Source organism: Notamacropus eugenii, chromosome 7, assembly GCF_028372415.1.
Source record: "Notamacropus eugenii isolate mMacEug1 chromosome 7, mMacEug1.pri_v2, whole genome shotgun sequence".
Lineage (NCBI taxonomy): Eukaryota > Metazoa > Chordata > Mammalia > Diprotodontia > Macropodidae > Notamacropus > Notamacropus eugenii.
In genome coordinates, this window is record NC_092878.1 from 26,110,361 (window position 1) to 26,135,174 (window position 24,814).

A 24,814-nucleotide genomic window follows, 5' to 3' on the forward strand; every position below is an offset into this window, starting at 1 on the left:
GGACATGACAAGATTTGGCAACTGACTGTGTGTCTGTGTTTATCCTTCGTTGCCGAAGAAGACCATGCCATCAGAGGCATGAGGACATGGCTTGCACTTGACTTTGTTCTGAGGGAGGGAGGGCTGTGCAGGTCACCAGCCTCACTTCTCCTCCAGAGCCATCTGAATCTAGTGACCAGATATTCATCAGGATGACTGGAGATGGCCCAGGATGAGGCAATTGGGGTTAAGTGACTTGCCCAAGGTCACACAGCTAGTGAGTGTCAAGTGTTTGAGGTGGGATTTGAACTCAGGTCCTCCTGACTCCTGCACTGGTGCCCTATCCACTGTACCACCTAGTTGCTTGGCAGCTTATTGTATATGTGGGGGGGAAAGAGAGGAATCTAGGATGACACAGAGATTTCAGGTCTGGGTGAGGAAAGAGATGATGGTGCCCTTGACAGTAACAGGAGTATTTGGAAAGGGGGAAAGTAAAGACAATGAGTTCTGTTATGAAGGTAATAATTTAAAGAAGCCTATGGGATGTGTGAAGTTCAAAGCATCCAACAGGCCCTTGGTGATGCTGGGTTAGATATATGAAGAATACATGAGACTAGGGCCACAAGAAGGAGTTATGTAAAAACAGAAAAGGCAGTATTTCTTATTACATGTTCCTTCTCATGTACTTTAACCTTCTAGGCACCTGGACTTGTTGATGTCACACATGGCACACTCTCCCTCCTCCTCAGAATGTGCTTCCTCTTCACCTCTACCTCTTAGATTCTCTAGTCTTCTTCAAGATTCAATTCAAGTATCACCTTCTGTATGAAGCCTTTCCTAGTTATTTCCAGCTGCTAGTGTCTTTCCCCACAAATTACCTTGCATTTATTTTGTATGTGTGTGGTATATATGCCCCATTTTCCCCCAAAAGAAGATAATCTCCTTTAGAGCAAGGATTGTTTCATTTTTGTCTTTGTGCCTCCCACCCAAGTTCCTACCACAGTCTCTGGAACATAGGAAGTCCTTAATGAATGCATGTTGATTGGTTGATATAATATTGGAATCAAACTAGAATGGTGAGTTTAAAGACAGTTTAAGGGTGAAAGAACATGGGGGTTGTTAAGAGGTGTTATGTCTCATGAGACTTCCTTGTCTCCAGCTGAGCTGCTAACTGGGGCACAGAAAAGAGCAGAAATGCGGAAGCAGATCGAGGAGATGGAGAAGATGCTAAAGGAAATCCAGACAAGCCAACAAGGAAGGCCGTGTGATCAGGTGAATTTCTTGGATACCAGCAGTAGCAGATTGGTTCAGACATTGAGTTTGAAGGGGTGCTGACATTTTGCCTTTTGGGATCATTAGTTTTCACATAGTTAAGAATGCATTATTGAAGAGGAAAAGCTAAGGGACATCGAGTATGTAGTATGAGTTGATATTCCAGGTGAACTCAGAGCCATTATTTTGGTGTTTGATTTTGGCATAGGCTCTCACTGTACTTTATTCACATTCTAGTAAAATAAGATTTTCTGAAAAAGTTCAGCCTGCTGTAATCTGGATTTCTAAGCATTTTTGGTTGTTTATGCTAGTATTAGTAGAACTTGTGACTTCATCACCAATAGAAATGATAGATATTTTCATATCATACTGCAGTTGTTGCAGATTTTAACAAGCCTTTTTTAAACATGTTTACAGTGGCCTGCCCATAGTAAATATGTAGGCACACAATAAAAAAGAAAGGAGCTCACATTTGAATAGAAGACAAAATACAAATAGCTGTGTCCATACAATATACACATGGCAGATTAGTGGTGATCTCAGGTGGAAGGCACTAGCATCAGGAGGGACCAGAAAGACTTCCTGAAGAAGATAGGATTTGAGCCAGACTTGAAAGAAGTCAGGGAAATCATGAGGCAGAGATAATGGGGAACAGATGGTAAAAAGGAACTAAATGGGGAAATGGAGGTTTATGTTTGAGGAACAGCAAGGAGAGACCAGGGTTTCTGGATTATAGAGTGAGTATTCAGAGGACACATCCTATAAGAAGACTGGAAAGGTAGGAAGGGGCTCAAGTTGTGAAGGGTGGCCGTAGCTGGAAATAGTATTTCTGCTTATCACTACTCTGAAATTACTTATACCTTGCTGACATCCCTGTTGCTAAATGGCTTGTGATCCCAGCTTTCCAGTCAGTTTGTATTCTAATACAAGTGGTCTCCTTGGTTAGACTATGTATTTTATTTTGTGCATTTTAAAACATTTTTCTGAGGAGTCTGTAGTTTTCATCCAACTAACAGAAGGGGTCCCTGATAAAAAAAGGTAAAGAACCCCTGTTGTATAGCATGTGCATGGCCATCTACAAAGGAAAAGAGGTAGTAAGATGATGTAACATGAGAGCTGGTTACATTTCAGCAGGGTAACAGCAGAGAACTCAGAACTTTTAATTCTTCTCAAGACTGCTTTTCAAGAAAACACGAATTTCTGAAAGTACATAGTGTATGTTCCTAGAGTGTGGTGACTCGTTGATGTCATTTGTTTAATGTTGACAGCCTGAAGAAAGTATGCCTACAAGAGAGATAGCTGATGGAGGATGTGCGTCCAGGCTTCAGGACGTACCAAGAGAGGAGGTTCTTTTCAGGTCTGTGTTCACTGAGCTCTTATTTTAGGTAGGACCAATGCTTCCTTAATGGAAAGGGGGACACAGAAGAGCATTTTGAAATATAAGTGGCTCTCTACTCATGACTTAATATCTGCATTTTTTTCCCTAGAACAGGTTAGTGTTTTTTATGTATTTCCAGTATCTTGAATGTAGAGTAGATCTGAGGGGAGGAAAGGGTACACTCCTACTTTTTTGAAGGGCTTGGAGGGTCACAGATTTAGAATAGTTTCATTGTCTTGGAAATTAGATAAACTAAGGAGGAATTCGTATAACTTTTTGAGCCTCATAAAAAGCACAGTTCTATTTTAAAGTCTAAGTATGGTGTTTTAAAATGTAAACTTCTTAACAGGGAAACTTCACTTGTAGAAAACACTTGGAAGGAACTATCTTCTAAAGGTAAGCACTGTTCAGAAATTAATAAAAAGGACATTTTGTGGGCAAGGGGGAAAATGCATGAATAGTAATGAATAGTTAACATAAAGGTTCTTGATTATGATACAAGGAGTGGAAAAGAAGCCCTTTTATATTGGCTTGATGCCCCTGGAAGCCTCTAAAATCTTGTTGTTTAAAGGGAGTGTATTAATGGTTTAACCTTCACATAGATTTTCTATGAGGTCAACAGTGTGCATTACTTTTCTTCCTACATTTGTTGCCCTCTTTACAAAATGAAAACCTTTTTGGTCTTGAGGAAAAAGTAGTTGAGAATATGGTAAAGAAGTTAGAATAATAGCTAGGAGGGAAAAATCCAACTACTCTTTTGCAAGGACATTGCTTCTCTGGTCATCCGGGATCTCTCTCATGTTTGCCCTGTGTGTTCTAATCACATCAGGCTCATTGATGTGGATAACCAAGGCTATACTGTAGGAGTTCCTATATTTCTGTCTGTCAATATTTGTAACTGATTGGGGGGGAGGGGAGGAGAGATGAATGTCCTCATGGCAGCTTTGGAATATAGTACCAGATAGAGCAGAGCAGAGTGAAGGATCTGGAGCCACAGGTTTGGCATGTTATGGGTGCACCCAAACTTTCATTAAAGTAAACCTGATTTAATTCCAAAAAAGCATCTGCCAAGAGAGTTGCTAGATAGTTGAGCTGGAGCCTTCAGTGGTGTTCAGCAGTCCAGGTCATAGGTGGGATTTGGAGTGCTTTACAAGAAAACAGAGGAAAAACAAAGATATAATTTGACTTGGTGCTTTTGCTTATTGTAACTTATATAAAAATTACATTTCATTTTCAAATTGTGTTAAAGGAGTACTAAAGAAATTATGAACCAAATTCTTGTGGGATGCTGACTTAAGAGAAGAATTATGTTTATGTTAAAAATTAGTTTGTGACTCAATCTGTCTTGTTCTATAGGTCCTGTCCTACCATTCTCCATTTTTGATGAATCTGTTCCTTCAGAAAACCAGAACATCAGGTTTGATTTGCTTCAAAAATAGTCATACTTATGTGACACTCAATTGGGGGTAAGTGTTACAACTCTGAAAGAAATATACTGAACAGAGAGTGTGTTTCTCTTAAGTCTTCCTGCAGAACCTCTGCGGGCATCAGGCCAACGAAGAGCCTTTGCTGTTCTAACATCCTCAGAAGACATGACCCCAAAGGAAGAGATTCCTCTAGAAGTTGGTGTAAGTAGCATTATCCTTAAATAAACGACCAAAAATGCTGACTAGACTTGAAAATGTATGAGATTGGATTCACACCACATTATGAACCCCAGGTAAAATGGGGTATGAACTGTACATCCATCTATCTCTCCATACATACATACGTGTGTGTGTGTGTGTGTGTGTGTGTGTGTGTGTGTGTGTGTGTGTGTGTGTGTGTGTGTAGTAGAGAATGGGTGACATAATCAGTATCTTCAAATATTTGAACTTCTGTCATCTGGAAAAAATTATTATTCTTTGGTCTTCCTGAGGGCAGAAGCGGAGCAATGATCACCTAAGGCAGGTATCAGATAGAGAGGAAATGAATAGGATTTGAGAGCTGGAAGGTACTTCAGCATCACCTAATCTAATGTAGAAAGAATTCTTCGTCTTTGTGAAGACTCCTGCACTATGGACGTTCTCATTGTCAGGAAGCTTTTCACGATATCAAACTTAAATTCCCTTCTTGCCATTGCCATCCATTGCACCTGGTTTGGCCCATCCCTTCTTCACCTGACAGCCTTTCAAATACTTTGAATGCAGCTCTCTCCCCCCCCTTCCCCCCCTCATCATTTTCTCCAGGCTGACTATCCCCATTTTCTTGTATGGCATGGACTCCAGGTCCATTTGTCAACTTTGTTGCCCTCTTCTCGACAGATTCTCTAGCTTATCAATGACCTTTTAAACTGTGTCACCCAGAACTGAACATAATACTCCAAGTGAGGTCTGTCAAGGACAGAGGACAATGGGCCTATTACCTTCCTATTCCTAGAAACCATGCTTCTATTAATGTGGCTCAAAATTGCATTTTTTTTTTTTGCTACCACATTACACTGCTTTTGCATTATTTCGTATTGTAGTTCAGTAAAATCTTTATCAGAACATGCTATTTAACCATATATATTTCGATTCTGTATTTGTGAAGTGGATTTTTTTGTTATCCAGCTATAAGATTTTACCTTTATCCCTTCTGAATTTCATCTTACTAGATTCAGTTTAGGGCTTTAGCCTGTCAAGATCTCCAGCCTAGTTGGGATTTGCAGCCTTAGTTTTTTGTTTTTATGATTTTAAATTATTTGTGGTTGGTTACCTCAACCCTAAATACCTAGTTAAAAAGTTATAGTCAATTATCTCCTCTTAATAGCTTAATAACCCCACTCAATTTCCTTTCCTTAGACTCTCCAGCTCCACAGCCACACTCCTTTTCCCCTTCTGCCTTTCACCAACTCCCTGTGTTTCCTCAGTTTACCCCACCCCAATAATCCAGCCTATCCATTTCCTTTATTCTCCATTTGTTCCACATACCTTTTCTTACTTAATTTGCCTCATTTTGCTAAATACCTTTTCCTTCTTCATCTTCCTCTTTAGGAAGATGTCCTCTTCCCGAGTCCTCTTAAATTCTGCTTAATCTTTTAGTAACTTCTTTTAACCCAGAAATAGAGTCTGGAGCAGTGTCCAGGCCTGGAGATTATAGTCCTAAAATTCTCTGATTTATCCTCTGACCTGCCTGTCTAGACCAAGCCTTTTTAAAGTCACCTACCTGATTTCTTTCTCCTTATTTAGCTCAAGGAGGTTCTTCTGCTCCTTTTCTCATTGAAGCCCAAAATTGAGTTGAAGTTATGAGAAGGGAAAATAAAGAACTTTCTAATGAAGAGCCATCTAACAGTAAGGCTGCAGTGTATCAATTAGTCTGCTCTTAGATGTATATATTCAAACAAAAGGCTAAGTGACTACTTAGCGGGGGAGGTTAATCTAGAAAAGCGTCCTGCAATTGAGTAGGAGTAGGAATAAAAGCAGGTGATCCCTAAAGTGCCTTCTAACTTCACACTATCTTTTCCTTCCCATTTTGATGGACTTGGCTCTCCTATCAAAGTCTGTTTCTGTCTGACAACCTCCTAAAAGTGTCTTCAGTGAAGGCTTATACACTGGTACAGTAACAGCTGTCTCAGATGGATAAAGAAGAAGGTAATTGGATTAAAAATGAATAAGACGCTAGAAGAAGATTAGCAATTCTCTTCTAGATAGCTTTGCTAGAGACGTAGGATATATTCAAAAAGACATTTATCCCAAGTGAATTGGGATGGGTAAAAGATGGAGAGGATTCTTTTTCATCTATTTTTCTATCTTTTTTCATAACTTCTGCATGTTTGATTTTGATTTAAATATCCATTCACATTTTTCCCACAAATCACATTTAAGTTTATAAAGTAATTGCATAAAACATACATACATCTACAAAGATTGTAGATCTTTTCTTTGTTACTTTTAAAATCCTAGTTTAGTAATCCTTAGTGTCACTACTACTAGACTTCTCCGCCTCCCCTCCCACATTCCCTTTCCGTTTGATTTTATTGAACCAAACTTACTGCACCAGAAGTGCATTGCAGAGGAAGAGGAAGGCTTACGTAGCAGTGGAGGATGATTAGGTTTACCAGAAACCTTTTTTAGGCGAGTTAATTATAATGCTTCAGGGTTCTGTGATTTCTTTGGTATAGGTAAAAAAGGACCTCCCTCACTGAGAGCCATCAGTGATACCATCACCTGTCTATGCATTGGTAAATAGTTTTTGTGAGTTGTTATGATTAAAATATCTGGTCATTTGGTGATGCCTAAGTGAATTTAGCTGAGCCTGAGATGTGTTTATGGTTCATTGCTAGATTTATTTTTGAAGGCTTTTTAGCAAGGTTGACCCTGTCAAAGCTTGTGCTCTAACCAGGTTAGCCTTTAAAAACTCAGGGATACTTTTGTATAACGAGATGCCAGGCTTGGCATTTCATTTATATAATGCTTCAAGTTTTATGATGACCAACAAACCACAATCTGGAGGGTGCTAATAATAGTCTTCTTAGATTATGCACATAGGATAAGCACAATTTAATGACACAAGTTCTTCAAGGAGTTTACTATTCATGTCCAAGGCCTTTAAAAAAATTTTATGGACTGATTAATATATTTCTCATAAAAATCTCTCTTAAATATTTCAGGATGAGTTCATTGGAATTGAGCCCCTGAGTGAAGATGCCATTATCACAGGTTTTAGAAATATGCCTATATGTCCCAACCCAGAAGACACTTGTGACTTTGTTAGGGCAGCTCACTTTGTATCAACTCCTTTTCATGGAATAATAACACAGAAGCACCTCTGTGCCAATCCTGAGAGAATTCTACAGGAAGACCTACAGTTGAAGACAACTTCTATAAACCAGCAAACTGTTTGTGAGGTTACTTACAGACAAGCTCTTGGCACTAAGAAATTGAGGTAATTGTGGATTTTAATATACAAGAATTTGCTCATTTATGCCTTTCCTTCCTCTCTATGTATACTTGTCATTTTCCCAAGAATATGGCTTATCTTGAGAGTGCCAGGTATACCAGGTACACATTCTAACTTTTTTGTGGTTCTAAATTACATTCAGAATTTGACTTTTAATTTGTTTTTTATATGACTGTCTAGACTGTTGTAACGTTGTCATAACGTTAAGCCCAAAGTGTTAGAGGGACCAGTTTGGTCTGGAATAACTATTGAAATAGAGATTCTCTTCCATTTTTCCAAACAATATTAAACGGTCACTATTTTATTATGATTTCAACCTTTAAATGAACTAGCATTACCCAGAAATTATTAACAAAATAATTTCCCTAAAGTTATACTTATTTTGTTCGATTTCAAATGCCTGTGGTTTAAAATAGTGAAGTCTAATGGAAAGGACACTGGACAGAGAACTGAAGTGGTTAGATGATTATTGATTATGTAGTGTGTATAAGTTTTTCCTCACTGTAGCCCGTGTGTATCATCTGCTCAGATTAATGATATTTACCTTAGACAAATCACTTAAGCTCTCTGGGCCTCGGTTTTCTCCTCTTAAAAATGAAGTGGGTATGCTGAATGGCCTCTGTCTGTGATCTCATTGTGGATGCTCCATCGAACAGTGTGCAAATCCATATTTGGTTGTCCTAATTCTTATCTGTGCTCCCCTCTGCATCCTTCACAGGGGCTGTATCAGACCCCATGGCAGGGTCCTTTCTCTTGATCTCATTTTCTGGGTAAGCTCCATACTCCACTCCCCTTCCTGTAGGACTCAGCTGACATCTCTCTCCTGAGCTCTCCTTTATGCTGCTTCTCCTGAGAAGAGTTCCTCATAGGTTACGTGTTCTCACCTGTCCTGGGCTTTTTCCTTAACTTTGAGTGAACAGCAGCTTTAATTCTTTGAAGACTAGTATTCTGTGACTTGTAGGTGACTGGGTATATGGCGCCAACGTAAGAGTACTGGTGTTAAAAAGGTACGTCCTTGTTTCAGGGAGAAGCTTGGCATCAGTAAAAACATGGTGCAGTTTGTTTGTTTGTTTGTTTAAAAATATTTTTTACACAAATGCACATTTTATGGTTTTAAAGAATGTACTATGTGGAATCAACATGAAGTTGTAAATATTTCCAAAAATTCACAAAAACTTTACTTTTAAAAGATATCTGCAATTAAAATTTATTTACACTTTTTACAAGAAATTTCAGCCGCTTTAACAATCCTGTTGACAGCTGATAGTCACATTTTTTATTTCACTCCATAACTGTAGAAAGCACGGTGTGTAGTGAAGTTCCATCCCACAATCCATAGAGTGGAATGAGAGGTGCACATGGATACAAAAGAATTACTGTGTTTTTCAAGAGTGGCAGTGCCCTGTATCCTAGGAATGTTACATAGATATAATAACCAACGGCAATCAACCATAATGTATTTCCAACAAAGTAGCCAATAAATGTATCTGTCATGATAACATTGTTAATGAAAAGAAGCTGGATAAAATGCAAAATAGCTAGTGGAGGATAGAAAGCATTCAAATGAACATCAGAGGCGTATCCCCATTCTCCATCATAGTCCCTGTTCTGTCGCTTCACTAAGTACTGCTAGAGACAAACCACATCAGAGAGCTGATATTGAAAGGCCAACACCTACACAGTCTGTAAACACAACCTGAAGGAGAAGGTTTATGGTTTCAAAAGATCCCATAACCAGGACAAATCCAAATCCTAGAGTAGACACACAGGCCAGATACTCAGCAACACCAAGAAAGCAGGATCATCTTGTGCCCGCTGATCCTTTGTTTGTTTTCAGTAAGGAAAGCGTCTGTAAACTTTTTGTGGGGAAGTGAAAAGATAGAGCATCTGCCAGGCACCAAACTGAAAGTCCGTCTGCCTGAATCAGAAAAGCCTCCAGCTGTGTGCCTTGCTGCATCTCTGAAATTCAAGGCACCATTCCCCTGTAATCAGGAATTCAGTGAGGTGACTGGTAACATCTTTCTTTAAAAAAGCCATTTCCTTCTGTTTCTAGCTGTTGACAGTTACTTCACAATAATAAAGCTCCCTCCTCTGCAGGCCGAGGCCCCATCAGGCTGACTACCATGCCCGAGGACCCCAGTCGCTTCTTCATTATTAGTGACACCTTCAGAGCCTCCTTGAGGGTGGCCATGACCCTGCCCCACCTTCCCGCCAGCCTCAAGGAGTCTTGGGGAGGGGGCGCAGCAGGCGTGGGGGATCCTCATGATGTTTCGAGACCAGGAGCCCTGTGCACTTCCTTAAATGCAGTCCAGCCCCCATCTCCTCTTACTCACTTCCAGGTCTAGTTCTTTGTCCTTCCACAATGCCTGTCCGAGATAAAGATGTAATGATACATCTTCCTGACTCCAAGGCCAGCCCCACCCACTGCACCAGGCTGCCCCTCCGTAAGATTCTGGGAGCAAATTATGTTCAAAACTGACGTTGCTCCTTAGCTTCAGTGTCTTTTAATCTGATGATGACTTCAAGTGTTTATTGGCTAGGATAGTTTCTGGATTCTTTTCTTCTCCTTTTGACACTTGATATCTATCTCGCACTTAGGACGTGGTGGTCGTGGTACTGGTGTCTGCTTTTTTTTTTTATTAATTCCTCATTTTGAGGGCATTAAAAGCTTTTTTAAGTAAGCCAGGTTGGCATTACCTCAATTACATGTCCTATCTCCTTATTGTCATTCTAATTTGATAATGATTTAGATCCGTGCTCTAAATAGTCAGTGGAATGGAGTCCTACATTGGTATGTGGTCGTTTCTTCCGAGAACATACTTAGCTTCATTTCTGGTGATGATGTTCAGTGTTCACTGTGTTTAGCATTTCCCAATTCCCTTCATTCTGTGCGGGTGTGATCTAAGGCTTTTGTAGTCATCCATCATTTGGTCCCTCTTGTTTCTCAGGGATGATGTCAGTAAATGAAATTATGTATGTTGGGACTTTGAATTGTTAAAGGAAAAGTTATGTAATCAAAATTTTAGTCTTTCATTTACTTAGTAAACATCAAGATTAGCCATTAAGTGGGAAAAACAAGAGAAAGAGACCCTGGAAAACAGCTTCTCTTATCAACTGTCTTCATTTAACCTCATCCTTTTCTTCTGCATTTCCTACCTTTGGATGCACATATGCTTTATGCCTTACCTATCTCTTCCTCTGTTCTGAAGGTCACTAGCCCATGCATTTTAATGACCCACTGGGCCTCTTGAATCCCTAGTTTGCCAATTTCAAGTCCTCTGACTTTACATTTTTCACTGTGTCTCAGACCTGCAAAGAAGAGGTCATATCTTAGACCTCACCATCACCCGTAATCATCACCTCCGTGATCGTGACCTCTGATCCTGAAGTCTGAATTCCCTTCTCTCCTGTCCTTTGATCCTTCCTCTCCCTAACCTGTTCTTCATCCTCCCCAGGACCTCTGATTTCTCCATCTTTCTCTGTTCTCTCATATCTCTGGCTGCACTTACCTCATTTCATAGTTTTAGTAGAGGAAGGCATATATTAGTAATAGCTGAACAAATGCTTATTTTATAAACAAAGACTGCTAAAGACCGGTGGTATAGTTTGAGCAGCATTGAAGACTAAGACCCACCTACCACCTTGAGCTTACCCACTAAGATAGTGGGGTAGGTAGCATTATATGGGATATGAAGAAAACTCAATTTAAAAAACCTTTATTTGTATGTGTCTGGTGTGTGCACTCTGTATCTTTGGCCTAGCTGCCTCCTGTGTACCCTTTTAAATGACTGCTTTCTAATAACTAGAGTAATTGTCCTGAGTTAAGTACCAAAGAGTAATCATCAAGTAGCTAGGAGAGATTGGTGCATTGCTAGTACTTAGTACTTCGGTATCAGGGTAAGACTGAATTCGGTTAATTTAATGAAACGTTCTGTGGTAGACAGAGACTACCTTGTTTGTACCTGTTCTTTAGAGTCAGAGAAACTAGGAGACTAAAGCTGGATAAACCTGAAGCAGGAGAAGGAACTAGAGAAGTAGGCAGTAGATTTCCTTGGTGGTCATGGGAGCTTAGGGGAAAGTTAAACTTTCAGTTCAGCAGTTAGACTGGTTATATAAATAGAGTGAAGGGCGACTGCTCAGTGTGGTAGAATGCGTGGGACTAGAACAGCCCAGTTCTCCCACAAGTACTCCAACAAGGAGTTTTAAAAAGATTAAGGAAATTATAAAGATATCTAAGGAAAAAGTAAGCACATTTTGCCAGCCCGCATCTGTACAGAGAGACAGTCAGCAGCTAAGTACTAGGGAAGGTGTCCAGAGAGAAAAAGCTGGCTTAGAGTGGGGCGCCTTGTAGTCTTCTTGTCTAGGAGCTAGGGGCAAGTTAGGGAACCTTGAAGCTGTGGTAAGAGGCCATACTAATGTGAGATACTGAAAAACAGTTGTCACCCTCGACTGAAGGTAAGGTAGGTCAATAGCAAAGAAGGTGACACCAGCCTCCCAGAGCGCTCAGCACAGCTTGGCCCTGAGCTGGGGTGTGATAAATGTTTATTGATTGTCTGAGTAATTGCCATTAGTAGAAGGAGTTTCCTCATCACATTTTCTCTGTACCAGGAGCAGATCTGGGGGGAAGGCAGCACTTTGACACTGGAATAGGCGTTCCTCTAAGGTACTAGAAAGAAAACGTTACCAAGGCGGGGAGAAAGGGAAAACAGGAATCAAAGCCTTGAGCCAGGGGAGCTGAATAGGTTTGAGGTTCTGAGAAATCAGGCATTATTCATTCAACAAACATTTATTAAGTTCCTAATTAAAGGTCCATTGGGGAGCAGTCAACAGATGGTGAGGGTGTCGCTGGCTGGGTCTGAAGTTGATGCATGTGGTTGGCTGTCCAGAGCCAGCTAAGAGATGAAGTGAGCTCAGGATGTCCAAGTCAGCAGCAAAAGGAGGAGGGAATAAGTTGGAGACACAGAGAACAGCAGTGGCGTGGAGAAGAGGGTGACAGGACATGTTCTTGGAGAAAGGATAATCCAGCTGGACTGGAATGCAGAGTGAGCAGAGGGGAGGAATGTGGCTGAACAGGTGGGAGCAGAACCAGACTGTGGAGGACGTGGAATGTCAGGCCAGAGTTTGGGTGTTACTTAAGATCATGTATTTAAAGTATATGCAAATTTAACGCCTTAGTTTTTAAAACTGTCCTGCCTACCCTGGGGGGTATTTTTTCTGATCTTCCTTTAGTTCATTTTAAAAAATGCTTCAATGACATTTCTTTTTTTTTTTTAACTTTTTTGCATGACTATATTATTACCATTCTCACTTTCCCCCCAAGTCTTATGTCTACCCCCAACCCTTCCTCTGTTACAAAAAATATAATCAAACAAAACAAATCTACACATTAGCCCTGTCTGAAAATGTGTATCTTTAGTCCATCTGTACCTTTAGTCCATCACCTTTCAGGAAATGAGTAGGTCCCCTGGAGACGTGATTGGCCATTGTATTTATCAGGGGACTTATTTTGTCTTTCAGAGTTATTTTTTTAGCAATGTTTCAGTGGCTGCATACATTGTTTTCTTCTGGTTCTGTTTACTTCACTTTGCATCATTTTTATATTAGTTCTTTCAGGTTTATCTGAATCTATCCCTTTCGTCATTAGTGCAGTGTAATCTATTACGTCTATATGCCATTTTTTATTTAACCATTTTCTAATTGATGGGCACCTTCTTACTTCTCAATTTTTTTCTACAACAAAAAGTGTTGCCATGTTGTCTTTTATCTCTTTGAGAACATATGCTTAGTGTAGTGCCATGGCTGGATCAAAGGGTTTGCATAGTTTAGCAACATCTGGGGTGTAGTTCCCAATTGCTTTCTAAAATGGTTGGATCATTTCAGAGCTCCAATAGTGCATTACTGTGTCTGTCTTCTAATATTCAGTGCTTTTTCTAGTGAGCAGAGGGGTGATGTGATTATGTCTGTTTATGTTTAGTCTGACAATGGCATGATGAATGCATTAGAGTAAAAACTAGGAAGACTTCTTACAGGTCTGTTGAAATAGTTTGGGAAAGTAATGAGGAACTGTGTTAGGATGTTTGCAGTGAGAATAGAGAGGAGAGGGTGGATGAGAGATGCTGTGCAAGTAAAACAAACAGGACTTGGTTATCAGTTGGACATAAGAAGTGAGAAACAGAAAAGAGTCAAAAGGGTAAGATTTCATAAGGTGATAAGAATATTGAAGTCAGAAAAGTACAATTCTGGACTTGCTGAGTTAGAGACACCAGGTGGCCATCAGGGTGATGTTCTGTAGACAGTTGGAGGTGCAGAAGTAATAACTGAAGCCGTCAGAGTGAAGGAGATTGCTTAGGAGTAGAATAGGGAGAAAAGAAAATCAAGGACAGACCTGTGAGGGGCTATTTCTCTTTAAGAGAAGATAAAGTATACAGTTTAAGGACTTGGTCAACATATCAGAACCTAAGGAAAAGTCAGGAAGGAGGAGATGGAAAACTTGCTGTATACAGCAATGAGGTAGTAACTTAACTTTAGAAAGAGCAGTTTTAGTGAAAGAGATGGAACTGAAAGTCACATTGCAGGAAGCTGATCAGAGAGTGGGCAACAAAGGACATGTTATCCTTCCCTGTCACTTGTTTTTGATCTCTCTGTCTAGGGCTTCTTCCCTTCTGCCTCCAACATGCCCATGGTTATCCCAGCCTCAAAAAACCCTTACTTGATCCTTCCATCTCCACTAACGATTGCCTTATGTTATATCTCTTCTGCCCTTGTAGCTGAACTGCTTCAGAAGGCTTACTGCAATAAAGGCCTTCACCTTCTGACCTCCTAACCCCTAAAAGAGTGAGAAATCAAATGAGGAGAAAGAGCAGAAGAAAAAAGAGTCTGAGCAGTCACACATGATAGAAGCAGATATATGGTTCAGTGCAGTGTTTTATATCAGCAAGATCCATAAATGCAGTTGAATGCTTCAAAAACCCAGTTTGCTTGTCATGTTAAAATGACTAAGTGATGCTGTTCATTCAGAATCCAACTACAAGTCAGTTGGATTGGGCCTTAAGAAGTTAAGATTATGAGGCATTGAGAGAAAAATGGGAAGATTTGTGTAAGTGGATACAGAGTGAAGTAAACACAATTGGAAAAACAGCACCTACAGCTCCAATAATGTAAAAAGAAATTCCTACTAAAGTATAGCTGGATGATGTGTAAACTTAGTCTGAGATAAAGGATGTGAAGTCCCTTTCTCTTCCCCTGCAGAGGTTAGGGGTTAGGTGCTAAGGGTTGGTTGCTTTGTTAGTTGGTTTTTCTTAGCTATTTTTCTTTGTCATAAGGGAAGTTTCACTGGAAGAGGATATAGAGGGTTTATATCTGGAAATTATTTATGTTGCTAAAAAAAACAATAATAACTTGTTGTGTGTTCATCCTTCGTCGCCAAAGAAGGCCATGCTATCAGGGAAATAATGATATGACTTGCACTTGACTTTGTTCTGAGTGAGGGAGGGCTGTGCAGGTCACCAACCTCACTTCTCCTCCAGAGCCATCTGAATCCAGTGACCAGATATTCATCAGGATGACTGGAGATGACCCAGGATGAGGCAGTTGGGGTTAAGTGACTTTCTCAAGGTCTCATAGCTAGTGAGTGTCAAGTGTCTGAAGTGAGATTTGAAGACAGGTCCTCCTGACTCTTGCACTGGTGCTCTATCCACTGCACCATCTAGCTGCTGGGATAGTGTTGAAAAACAACAATTTGAACTTACAGCTTAATCCTTCCCTCTGTTTTAGCTAATGAATTTCAGTTAGATGAAAAAGAATTAACATTCATTGCTTTTGCTGGAGGTTGACTCACCTATGGTTCTTTCAGCCCAATTGTGGAAAACAGTCAAGAAAATACCTGCTCTTCTGGGTTCTCAGGCTCTTCTGCCACCTCAATTACAAGTATTTCCTCAACTAAATACCTTCAGATTCCTGAGAAACTGGAACTTACTAATGATGAGAGCATCATTCATTCTTTGAGTAAGTGATTCTTGTGCCTAGTAAAAACTTACCTATCTCAGTCAGTTCTGGCATATGTTTTGGAGAAATAACCATGAACCCGGAAACATCTAACGTATATAGAATGGCCCTGATTTAATCTTGAAAATGACTTTGTTAAATAAGTATGGGTCACATACTGTTAGGTTCTTCATTTGAAATTTCTCTTTTAAGTTCAGGTTTATTGGGTAACACTTTCACTTCTGCCCCTGCAGATAATTCTTCTCTCTCACCCTGGTGCTTACAGCAGCGCAGGCAACTGCTGGACTCACTGCCAGAGTTAAAAACCTCTCCAGAATTCTATTTAGAAGAGAGATCCATGCCTGAGTTAGAAGTGGAAAAAGAGATTGAGTTAGGTAAGTGCCATTGAAAGCATCCATCCCTTTTTAACACTTGGAGGTGGTTAGGTATCTAAACACTTGGGTGCTGTGGCAAATAGCTTAAAAGTTCCTGGGCAGGAAAAAGACTGTTACAGAGATATAAGTATTGGTGAACCAGGGCTTTGTCAACAACATGAAGTCATTTGTTCAATGAGCTTTTTTTGATTAAAACAAATTATTTTGATGAATTAATCAGAAACTATGTCTCTTGGACTTTCGGGAGCCAAGATGGCAGAGTAAATAGTGAATCACCGTAATTCTCCCATATTCATCTCCAAACAAGCATAAAACAGTCCCCCAAAACAAATCCCGGAACCACAGAATCAGCAAAAAGATGGGCAAAAAACAAAAAATCAGCAAAAACAGTCTTTTAGCCCAAGAAACTTGGAAGATCGGCAGGAAAGGTCTGTCTCACTTGGATAAAAGGGGAACACGGTCCAGGACAGGAAGTGTCCCAGCAAACCAGCGAGAGATCCTGAGCCCCAGTGAGGTAGAGCAGGCAAACGCCAACACCAGGAACCTCCATGTGCCTCAACAAGCCAAGGAATAGGTAGAGCCTTTAGCCCCAGAGAAATGCAGAAACACCCCACCCCCCTCACCACATGCCAGACACCAGGATCCCCAGTTCAGCTGCCAGATCCCTATGACCTCCAGAAGTTCCAGCCACCCATGCCACCCACCCCCTCAGCACAGCACCAGACATGAGGGTCCCCTGTGGGCCTCAGGGCAACATCAGTGCAGGACCAGGTAAACATCTAGGGCCTGTAACCCCTGGCACAAGAAACCTGAGACAGTGCCCCTTCCACCCAGGGAGCAGAGCTCAAATTTAAAAGAAAGGAATAAAGCCAAAAAAGGTGAGTCACACACACACATACACACACACACACAAGCAGGAACAATAGACTGACCATAGAAACTTTTTATGGTGACAGGAAGATCAGGACACAAACTCAGAAGAGGACAGCACTGTCAACACCAATAGGCAAAACTGCAAAGAAAAATAGGAAGTGCTCTCAAGCCCATAAAGAACTCATGGAAGAGCTCAAATAGCAGCTTAAAAGTCATATAAGAGAAGCAGAAGAAAAACTGGGGAAAGTAATGAGAGTGATGTAAGAGAATTATGAAAAGAGTCCACAGCTTGGAAAAAGAAAACTGCTTAAAAAGTAGAATTAAATGGAAAAGGAGATACAAAAATCCACCGAAGAAAACAACTCCTTAAAAAGTACAATTGATCAAATGGAAAAGGAAGTACAAAAGCCAACTGAGGAAAACAACTGCTTAAAAGTTAGAATTGGGCAAGTGGAAACTAATGACTCTGTGAGACATCAAGAATCAAAACAAATTTAAAAGTGTGAAAAAATAGAAGAAAATTTTAAAAACCTCATTGGAAAAAGAACTGACCTGGGGAATAGATCAGGAGACACAATATCAGAATCATTAGATTACCTGAAAGCTATAATCAAGAGGATTGCATCTTACAAGACATTTTCAAGGAAAACTGTCCTGATATCCTGTAACCAGAGAAGAGGGCAAAATAGGCATCGAAAGAATCTACCAGTCACCTTAGGAAAGAGATCCTAAAATAAAAACTCTAAGGAACTTCATAGCCAACTTACAGAACTATCAGGTCAAAACACAAAAAAGAATAAAGTAAATGAAAAAATATGCTTCAATCTGTGTGGTTTTTTTCTCTTGATCTGTTTCTTCTTTCACAACTGTGACAAATATGGAAATGTTTTACATGATAGTACATGTGTAACCTGTATCAAACTGCCTACAATCTTAGGAAGAGGGAGGGAAGGGAGAAAAATGTGGTACTCAAAATCTTGTAAAAATGAATGCTAAAAATTGTCTTAACATGTAATTGTGTAAAAAACACTATTAAAAATTATTTTGAAAGTTATTCTAAATGCCATTTGATGTGAATGTGGTAATATTTCATGCTCTTAAGCCAGGAATTAAGACTAAGTGTAGGAATTCATAAAAGTAAAATTTCATAATTCATAAGAGTAAAAAAAATTTCTTAACAGGTAATGAGGATTACTGCATCAAACAGGAAAATTTAATTGGTGAAGATTACAGGATATTTTGGGTAGTTCCAAGTGACTCTGAGAAGTTAACTGCAATAAAGGTAGGAATAAAATAAATGTATTCTCAGCTTCATCTTAAATATTTTATGTGGATCAATTTATCTGACATCAGTGACCATATAGGTACTTGATACTTTTAAGTTCTCCAGAAATCTGCACAATTCCCTTTCCTGGAAGTCCATGGATAGGACAATCAGTCATTAGTTTAGGCCAGGTTCAAATAACAGGAATTAAGAGATTCATGGGTAGGCGTCAGGAACTGAGTATAGGTGAGTAGCAGGAACTAGACATAAAGTGAAATTCATCAGACTAATATAGGCCTCTCTGCTGCAAGTCATCAAATTTGGAACTGGCAATGGCAGAGACTCTTGTGAGCTTGAAAAAATTCTTATAACTAGCCCAGGAAGTAGAGAACAAGACAGAAACTCTGTCTTTACCTGATCTAAAGAAGAAAATTTGCAAGAATTTAGCTCAGATCTGTATTTCAGAAGAGGTTCACTACAATTATAGGAGTGATAAAGGAGGAAATGCCATTTAGTAATCCAGCCACGGGCTAAATTGGGTAAAAGACCAATTTATAAGGAAATCAAATTTCCCTTTTCATACCAAGGAAAAGGAAAGCTGTAGGAGTGTTTCCTCTACCCTTCCATCCACCCCCAGCACACCCAGAAGTACGAGGGTTATGGACTAAGAAGTAAAGATAGCTAGGATGCCCCTGCACCCTTTGGTTTTTTGTTGACTCTGCCAATAATTACAATTCATCCATACAAACATGTGACTATTTTTGTTGTTCAGTTGTTTTTAGTCATATCCAACTCTTTGTGATCCCTTCTTAGTATTTTCTTGGCAAAGATACTAGAGTGGTTTGCCCTTTCCTTCTCCAGCTCATTTGAAAGATGAGGAAACTGAAACAAACAGGGTTAAGTGACTTGCTCAGGGTCACAAGCTAGTGAGTTTCTGAGCCAGATTTGAATTCAGATCTTCCTGACTCCAGGCTTGTCTCTCCACATTTTGTCACCAAGCTGCCTCTGTGTAGCTTTATAGACATAGAAGTGTTCAAATAATAGATTTTTGTGTATGAACAGGACTTGTGTGGTTAAAATGCCAAGTTTTTATAATTAGCATTAGAATTTTAAAAGATTTCACTTGACCAGCTTTTTAGTCTGCCTTTCCAAATGAATCTGCAAAATTTAATCCATTTTAAAAGTGAAACTGTCATAGATGTGACTTAGCCAAGTCACCTCTTTGTTGCAGCTGTTCGTAGAGCTTGAGAAAATTGTTGCAATTGAATCCATTAAGGCAGACTGATTTGTTTGTATTTCAAATAAATTTGGTTGATATCTTTTGTTTTTATACCTCTCTTCACTCTCCCAAAACTTGTAGCAATCCCTTATAACAGAATAAAAGGGGGGCAATAAATAGTTCATCAAAACTAACCAGTGTTGGGAAAAGTTTGACATCTGAAGTGTTCCCTGTTCTTACTCACCATTCTGTAGAGAAAGAGGGCAAAGGGAAAGATCAGGGACAATGAATTTAATTTAATTAATACAATCAGGGTTTTTATTTTTAAATAATCATTTTCAGGTATATTCTCAGCCTGTGCCATGGGATTATTATGTCATGCTCAAGTTAAGAGAGCGTCTGGATGGAGAATTTGATCACAATTTCAGTAATGACTGCAGCTGTTATGTGTACCAAGATGGCTGTATTATTTTGCACCAGAATATAAACTGCTTCACACTTTGGGTTTGTTGAAATACTTTCTTTAAAAGTGTAATATGACTATATTTCTCAAGTAGTGAAATATGACCTGCTGAGGTTTTGATAATGGTTCTTGGATGTCTAACATTGGGTTAGCTTCTCTGTTTGGCATGTACATTCTTCAGAAAAGCATGAGTGACTGAAATGATTGATATAAAGGTTTCATTCAATTCAACTAATACTTGTTTAGCACTTATTGTACATATAACTACTACTGGACTAGGTGCTGCCAAGGATTCAGAGACGAGTATAATGTTCCTCTGGAGTTTATAGTCTAGTATGGAGGGATAACTTCTTGTGTCAGACAGAAATTGTGGGAGCCCTAAGAAAGATGGGGTTGAGAGAGTGACTGAAAGGGGATGGTGGATCAAGGAGAATTGATAAAGGATATGGCATTAATGCTGAACCTCAAGAATGGGGCAGGATCTTATCAGCCCAGTGGGGTTGTGGAACAACATTCAGAGTTGAGAAAACAGGACAAGTCAAAGTTCTTGGGGTATATTTGGCATTGAGTGATTTACAAAACCATAAGATTCGAAATCAGAAAAGATGTTAAAGATAATCCATTCCAACTTCCTCATTTTATAGGCAGGGAAATTAAGGCCCAAGAAGGTTAAATAACCTGTACAAGATTATACAGGTAGTGAGCAGCACAACTGGGATTTGTATCCATGGCTACAGACTCCAAGTTTAGCTTTTATCCCCATTATACAACACTGCTACTTTACTATTCTCCAGTTTGCCTGAACCATAGAATACTTATAAGGGAGTAATACAAGATAAAACTGAAAGATAGGTTAGGGTCATATTTTAGAGAACTTTAAATGCCAAAATGAGGAGTCGGAATTTATTCTTTACATAGTGGTGAAATCTCTGAAGTTTTGAACAGAGAAAAGATTATCAAAGTTTACTTTAGAAATATGAATCTGACAGTGTTGTTTAGCATGGATCAGAAAGGATAGAGATTGGAATAGAGAAACTACATAGGCGATTGTAATAGTTCAAAAAATTAATTTCTAACCTAGAATGATGGAAGTAGATATAGAAAAGAGGGTAAGGATAGGACTGACAACCAGGCTAGACATAGTAGGACTTGGCAGCTAGCTGTATGTGGAGAATGAGGGGAAGGAAAAGTGAATGACTAAGAATTTGAACTTTGTTTTCTTTGGAAATGGTTATAAGAAAAATAAGACACTCGAGGAGATGATGATTTCAGGACGGTGAAGGGTGATGTGGGAATGTTAAGTTTGGTGTTGAGCATGAGTTTGAAGCATGGGACTTTAAAAACTGTTCAGCAGGTAGTTGGAAATTCAGGCTGGATCTTGGGAGAAAAGTTAGAACTAGAGCTGTCATTTTAGAAGTGATTGTTGAAGCCAGTAGGAGTAGGTGAGATTGCAAAGAAGAGTGGTGAGAAGAGAGAAGGCTAAAGATAGAACCTTGGGGAAGACACATAGAGATGATGGGAGAAGAGCAAGCCCACCAAAGAAAGGAGTGGGCAGAAAGAAAGAACCAGTGTAGTTCAGTGTCACAAGAATGAATGGAGGAAAGTATTTCAAGAAGATTAGGTTCAGATGTTTCAGAAGGGTTGAAAAAGAAGTACCAAGAAAACTGTTGGATTAGGTCATTAGGAAATCCTGACCCCTCAAGAAATTAGTTTCATAGAGTTGTTGGGATTGAAATCAATTGAAAATTGCAGGAGGTTGAAAGAGGAACTTGTCATGAAGGCACTCAGATTCAATCCAGCTCAGACTCTGTCTAGTTGAGATGCTGTCTGGCCCGCTTGTGAATACAAGTGTTACAAATGCTTAGGCTCCTTAAGAGTCAACCCAGTATGGCAAATCTTTAATAAACTTTGTCTTTCTTTGACTTTGAAAAAAGAAAGAAAGAGGGACTTGGTGCTGAGGGGAGAAAGGACTTAGGAGTTTTTATGAGTGGAAAAACCTGAGTCCTTGTAGATAAGGAAAGATGGAAGGTAGAGGCTGATGGACAGATGTCCTCGGAACTGAAGTTTTGTTCAAATCCTGATCTTATTAGAAATACTGATATAATGTTCTCTTTAAGTTCTGCCTGGTACAAGCTATCTGAAACAAAGGTGCTTACGACATTGGTTTCCTGTCTGTCTTCTGTTTCCAGGATCTCCTCCAGCACAGTGAATCCATTGACCCTGGAGTAGCAGTCTTGCTCATTCACAGCCTCTTGGCATTAGTGGAGAAGCTGCACAGAGCAGAGATAGTCCATGGAGACTTGGGTCCAAGGAGTCTGATACTTGGAAACAGGTTGGGCATTGTCTTTCCTTGTGTTCTACTTCTGCTGTCTTCATACTTGGAATTCTTGCTACTTTCTCATGTCTTTTGGTGAACACGAATGCATTTAAAAATGACATTTCTGTTTCCTAAGTTTTGGTGATGATTGGGAACAACTAAGAAAAGGAATTTAGAGAAGAGTCTCTTTGGAACTACCTGTAGTTTTTCTATTTTATTTTTCTGTTTGAGGTTAACATTTTGAGTCTCCCATCAAAAAGAGAAACACAAAGAAATGTGGCCTTATCCCCAAACAAATAAGGTATACCACTATCTAGCAATCAATAGGACCCTCATCTATGAGAAGGATGTTGATCTTGATGGTCTTGGACTACATGATTGTAACCATAGAGGGGAAAGGGGGCTTAAAGAACCTTTAGTGATGTGCCTGTATCCATAAGCTGGAAATTTAAAGAAACATTGCTCTAGACAGCAAAACCCTAGAAAGTAGTAGGCAATGTGTGCTCATCCTCCATGGCCCTGCAAGTCAGCCAGGGCTGCAGTGCAAAGCTACAATGACAGTGTGGCTCCCTACAGCTCTTGTTGTGTATGTGGCATTTGAACTTAGCCAGGTAAAGGAAATTCTTCCTCAAGCCACCAGGGGGCATCGGTAAAATACATAGATCTATGGATCCATAAGGAAACTAATAATTAACGTAAAGCCTTTTCCAGACCCCTTTCTCAATTCCAAAACTGTTTGGGAATTCCACTCTAATAATAAAAAATTTTTGAGGTGCTATGCTAAAGAAAAGCATACGCAATTATTAGCTTTAAAGTGAGAGGGCCTGTCTGGTTTAAGTGAAATGAAATAATGAAATTGGATCAATTACAAATGCAAATTATTTGAGAGTGCAGTGTTTCCTAGCTGCATAAAGAGAAGAAAGCAAATCGGACATGAAGCGTAGATGGAGTTCATTTGTTTCTATCGAGTTAATAGCTGCTTTTGAGTTTTCATGAAAGCTTCTCTGTTTGGAGAGAAGCTGTATGCCTTAAGGTTAATAAGTCCCAGGGACATAATTATTAATTAGTTGAGTGTTGGGGAGTCATTATAATAAATATTTCTAGGAAAATGTGTTAAGATTCTCCACTTGAGGATAAAGTAGGATATATAGTGTCAATTGATAGAAAATTCAGGAAGTTTCACAATGTGAGCATATGGAACTTTTATTCCATCTACTCATTGTTTAAAAAAAAAGCATCATTCTATTGTTTCTGGATAATTTCAAGAAGGAAGAATGTGAACAATTCTTAAAGAACAAGATCTGATTGCTGCAAACACAGTTATGGCTTCCCTTCCACACACATTTTCATTTCTTCCTTTATCACAACTTTTAGTGCATGTTAAAGTCCATTGGAAAGCTAAGGTCCATGTACTTTCCCCTTGCCTACTGTACTGTAGCAGCTCAGTAAAAATGTTTCCAGATAACTGTGAAGTGGTCTAAATGATTTCCCTAGTGTCCCCTTCATCCAAGGAACGTTTTGCTCTTTGTTGGAGCACTCTTGCAGATGTGTTTTCTGAACTAACCATTGGAGGGGGCCATAGGCATGGCTAAGTAACTGCAATAGAGGTTTTATTATGTTCTGTTCTGTGTTTTGTCCCCAAGACAACTTGGGGATGCTGTAACTTAGCAGTTTTTCTTCCTTCTGAAATCTGTGCTCAGGATTAGTGATGCCTGTGTCTGTAATGAAAATGACCAGGCTTTGAAGATAGTGGACTTCTCCTACAGTGTAGACCTGAAGGCACAGCCAGAAGTTCCTACCCTACATGGCTTTCGGACTGTACAGATCCTAGAAGGACAAAAAATCCTTGCCAACTGTGTTTCTCCTTACCATGTAAGTGTATAAAACAACCATGGGTTTCTTAGGTTCTTCTTCTTCTTAGCATGCATGTAGAAGTTAGGTGACCTAGTATAGTATTCATCTCTGTCCTTGTATCCTGCTTTTTTAGTAAATCTTCTAAATAAAGTAAAGTATTCCATGGCTGTGTCATTATTTTACTAAGGGATACAACTCTACAGATTCCTTTCCCACCTTGCCAACAACACACACATTAAAGTGAGTTCCTCTCTTGATGCCAGTTAATAGTCATGTGACTATGGTCAAGGCACAGCTTCTGAACCTTCATTCCCTTTCCTATAAAATGAAAATAATCTTTGTTCTTACCTCAGAGGATTGCTGAGAGGTCCTAGTGAGCACGAGAAAGTACCTTGGAAACAGGATAATAAGACTAAAATGATGTAGAAATTAAGGCATTATTGCTATTATACTAAAGTTTATGCTAGCCTTGCCATGAGTGTTCATAATTAATGGACTGACTTGTACCCTAGAAATGGTGTCATATAAGTTATCTGGAATAGGAAATTCTAGATTTGACAGTTTAACTATTTGTCCTTGTTTCTGAAGTCAGTTCCTGGAGTTGTTTCTGCTGGTCAGTTCTGTCAATAAAGTATTTCTTAAGTACCTACTATGTACCAGGCACTATGCACACCAGTGGCAATACAAGGACAAAGAATGAAACAATCTTTACTTGCCAGGAACTCAAGTTCTAATGAGAGAGACCAGTACCTGTTGTTTTAAAAAATAGCTTAAATGTAAAGTGATTAAATAGAAGGGGGGGGGGGGAGACTAACCTTAGACTATTGAAATATCAATCTTCAAACCTTTCCTTTGATTAGCTATCATAGTAATTGCTTTAGCTGATAGATCTTTTTG

General features: G+C 39.4%; 1 protein-coding gene and 1 pseudogene across 2 annotated transcripts in view; one reads left to right on the plus strand and one right to left on the minus strand.

Annotated features, from left to right (window-relative positions):
- BUB1B (BUB1 mitotic checkpoint serine/threonine kinase B) overlaps positions 1–24,814 on the plus strand; it is a 58,357-nt gene that overhangs the window by 29,415 nt on the left and 4,128 nt on the right. For both annotated transcript variants that reach the window (XM_072624701.1, XM_072624702.1), the window contains exons 11-22: positions 1,139–1,251; positions 2,520–2,608; positions 2,979–3,025; positions 3,986–4,046; positions 4,152–4,257; positions 7,260–7,534; positions 15,402–15,553; positions 15,787–15,927; positions 17,982–18,082; positions 19,626–19,787; positions 21,936–22,078; positions 23,764–23,935. In XM_072624701.1, coding sequence (XP_072480802.1) covers positions 1,139–1,251; positions 2,520–2,608; positions 2,979–3,025; positions 3,986–4,046; positions 4,152–4,257; positions 7,260–7,534; positions 15,402–15,553; positions 15,787–15,927; positions 17,982–18,082; positions 19,626–19,787; positions 21,936–22,078; positions 23,764–23,935 — 1,562 coding nt within the window. The remainder of the gene's footprint in view (positions 1–1,138; positions 1,252–2,519; positions 2,609–2,978; positions 3,026–3,985; positions 4,047–4,151; positions 4,258–7,259; positions 7,535–15,401; positions 15,554–15,786; positions 15,928–17,981; positions 18,083–19,625; positions 19,788–21,935; positions 22,079–23,763; positions 23,936–24,814) is intronic.
- On the minus strand, positions 8,826–9,567 carry LOC140514399 (protein unc-50 homolog pseudogene; annotated as a pseudogene).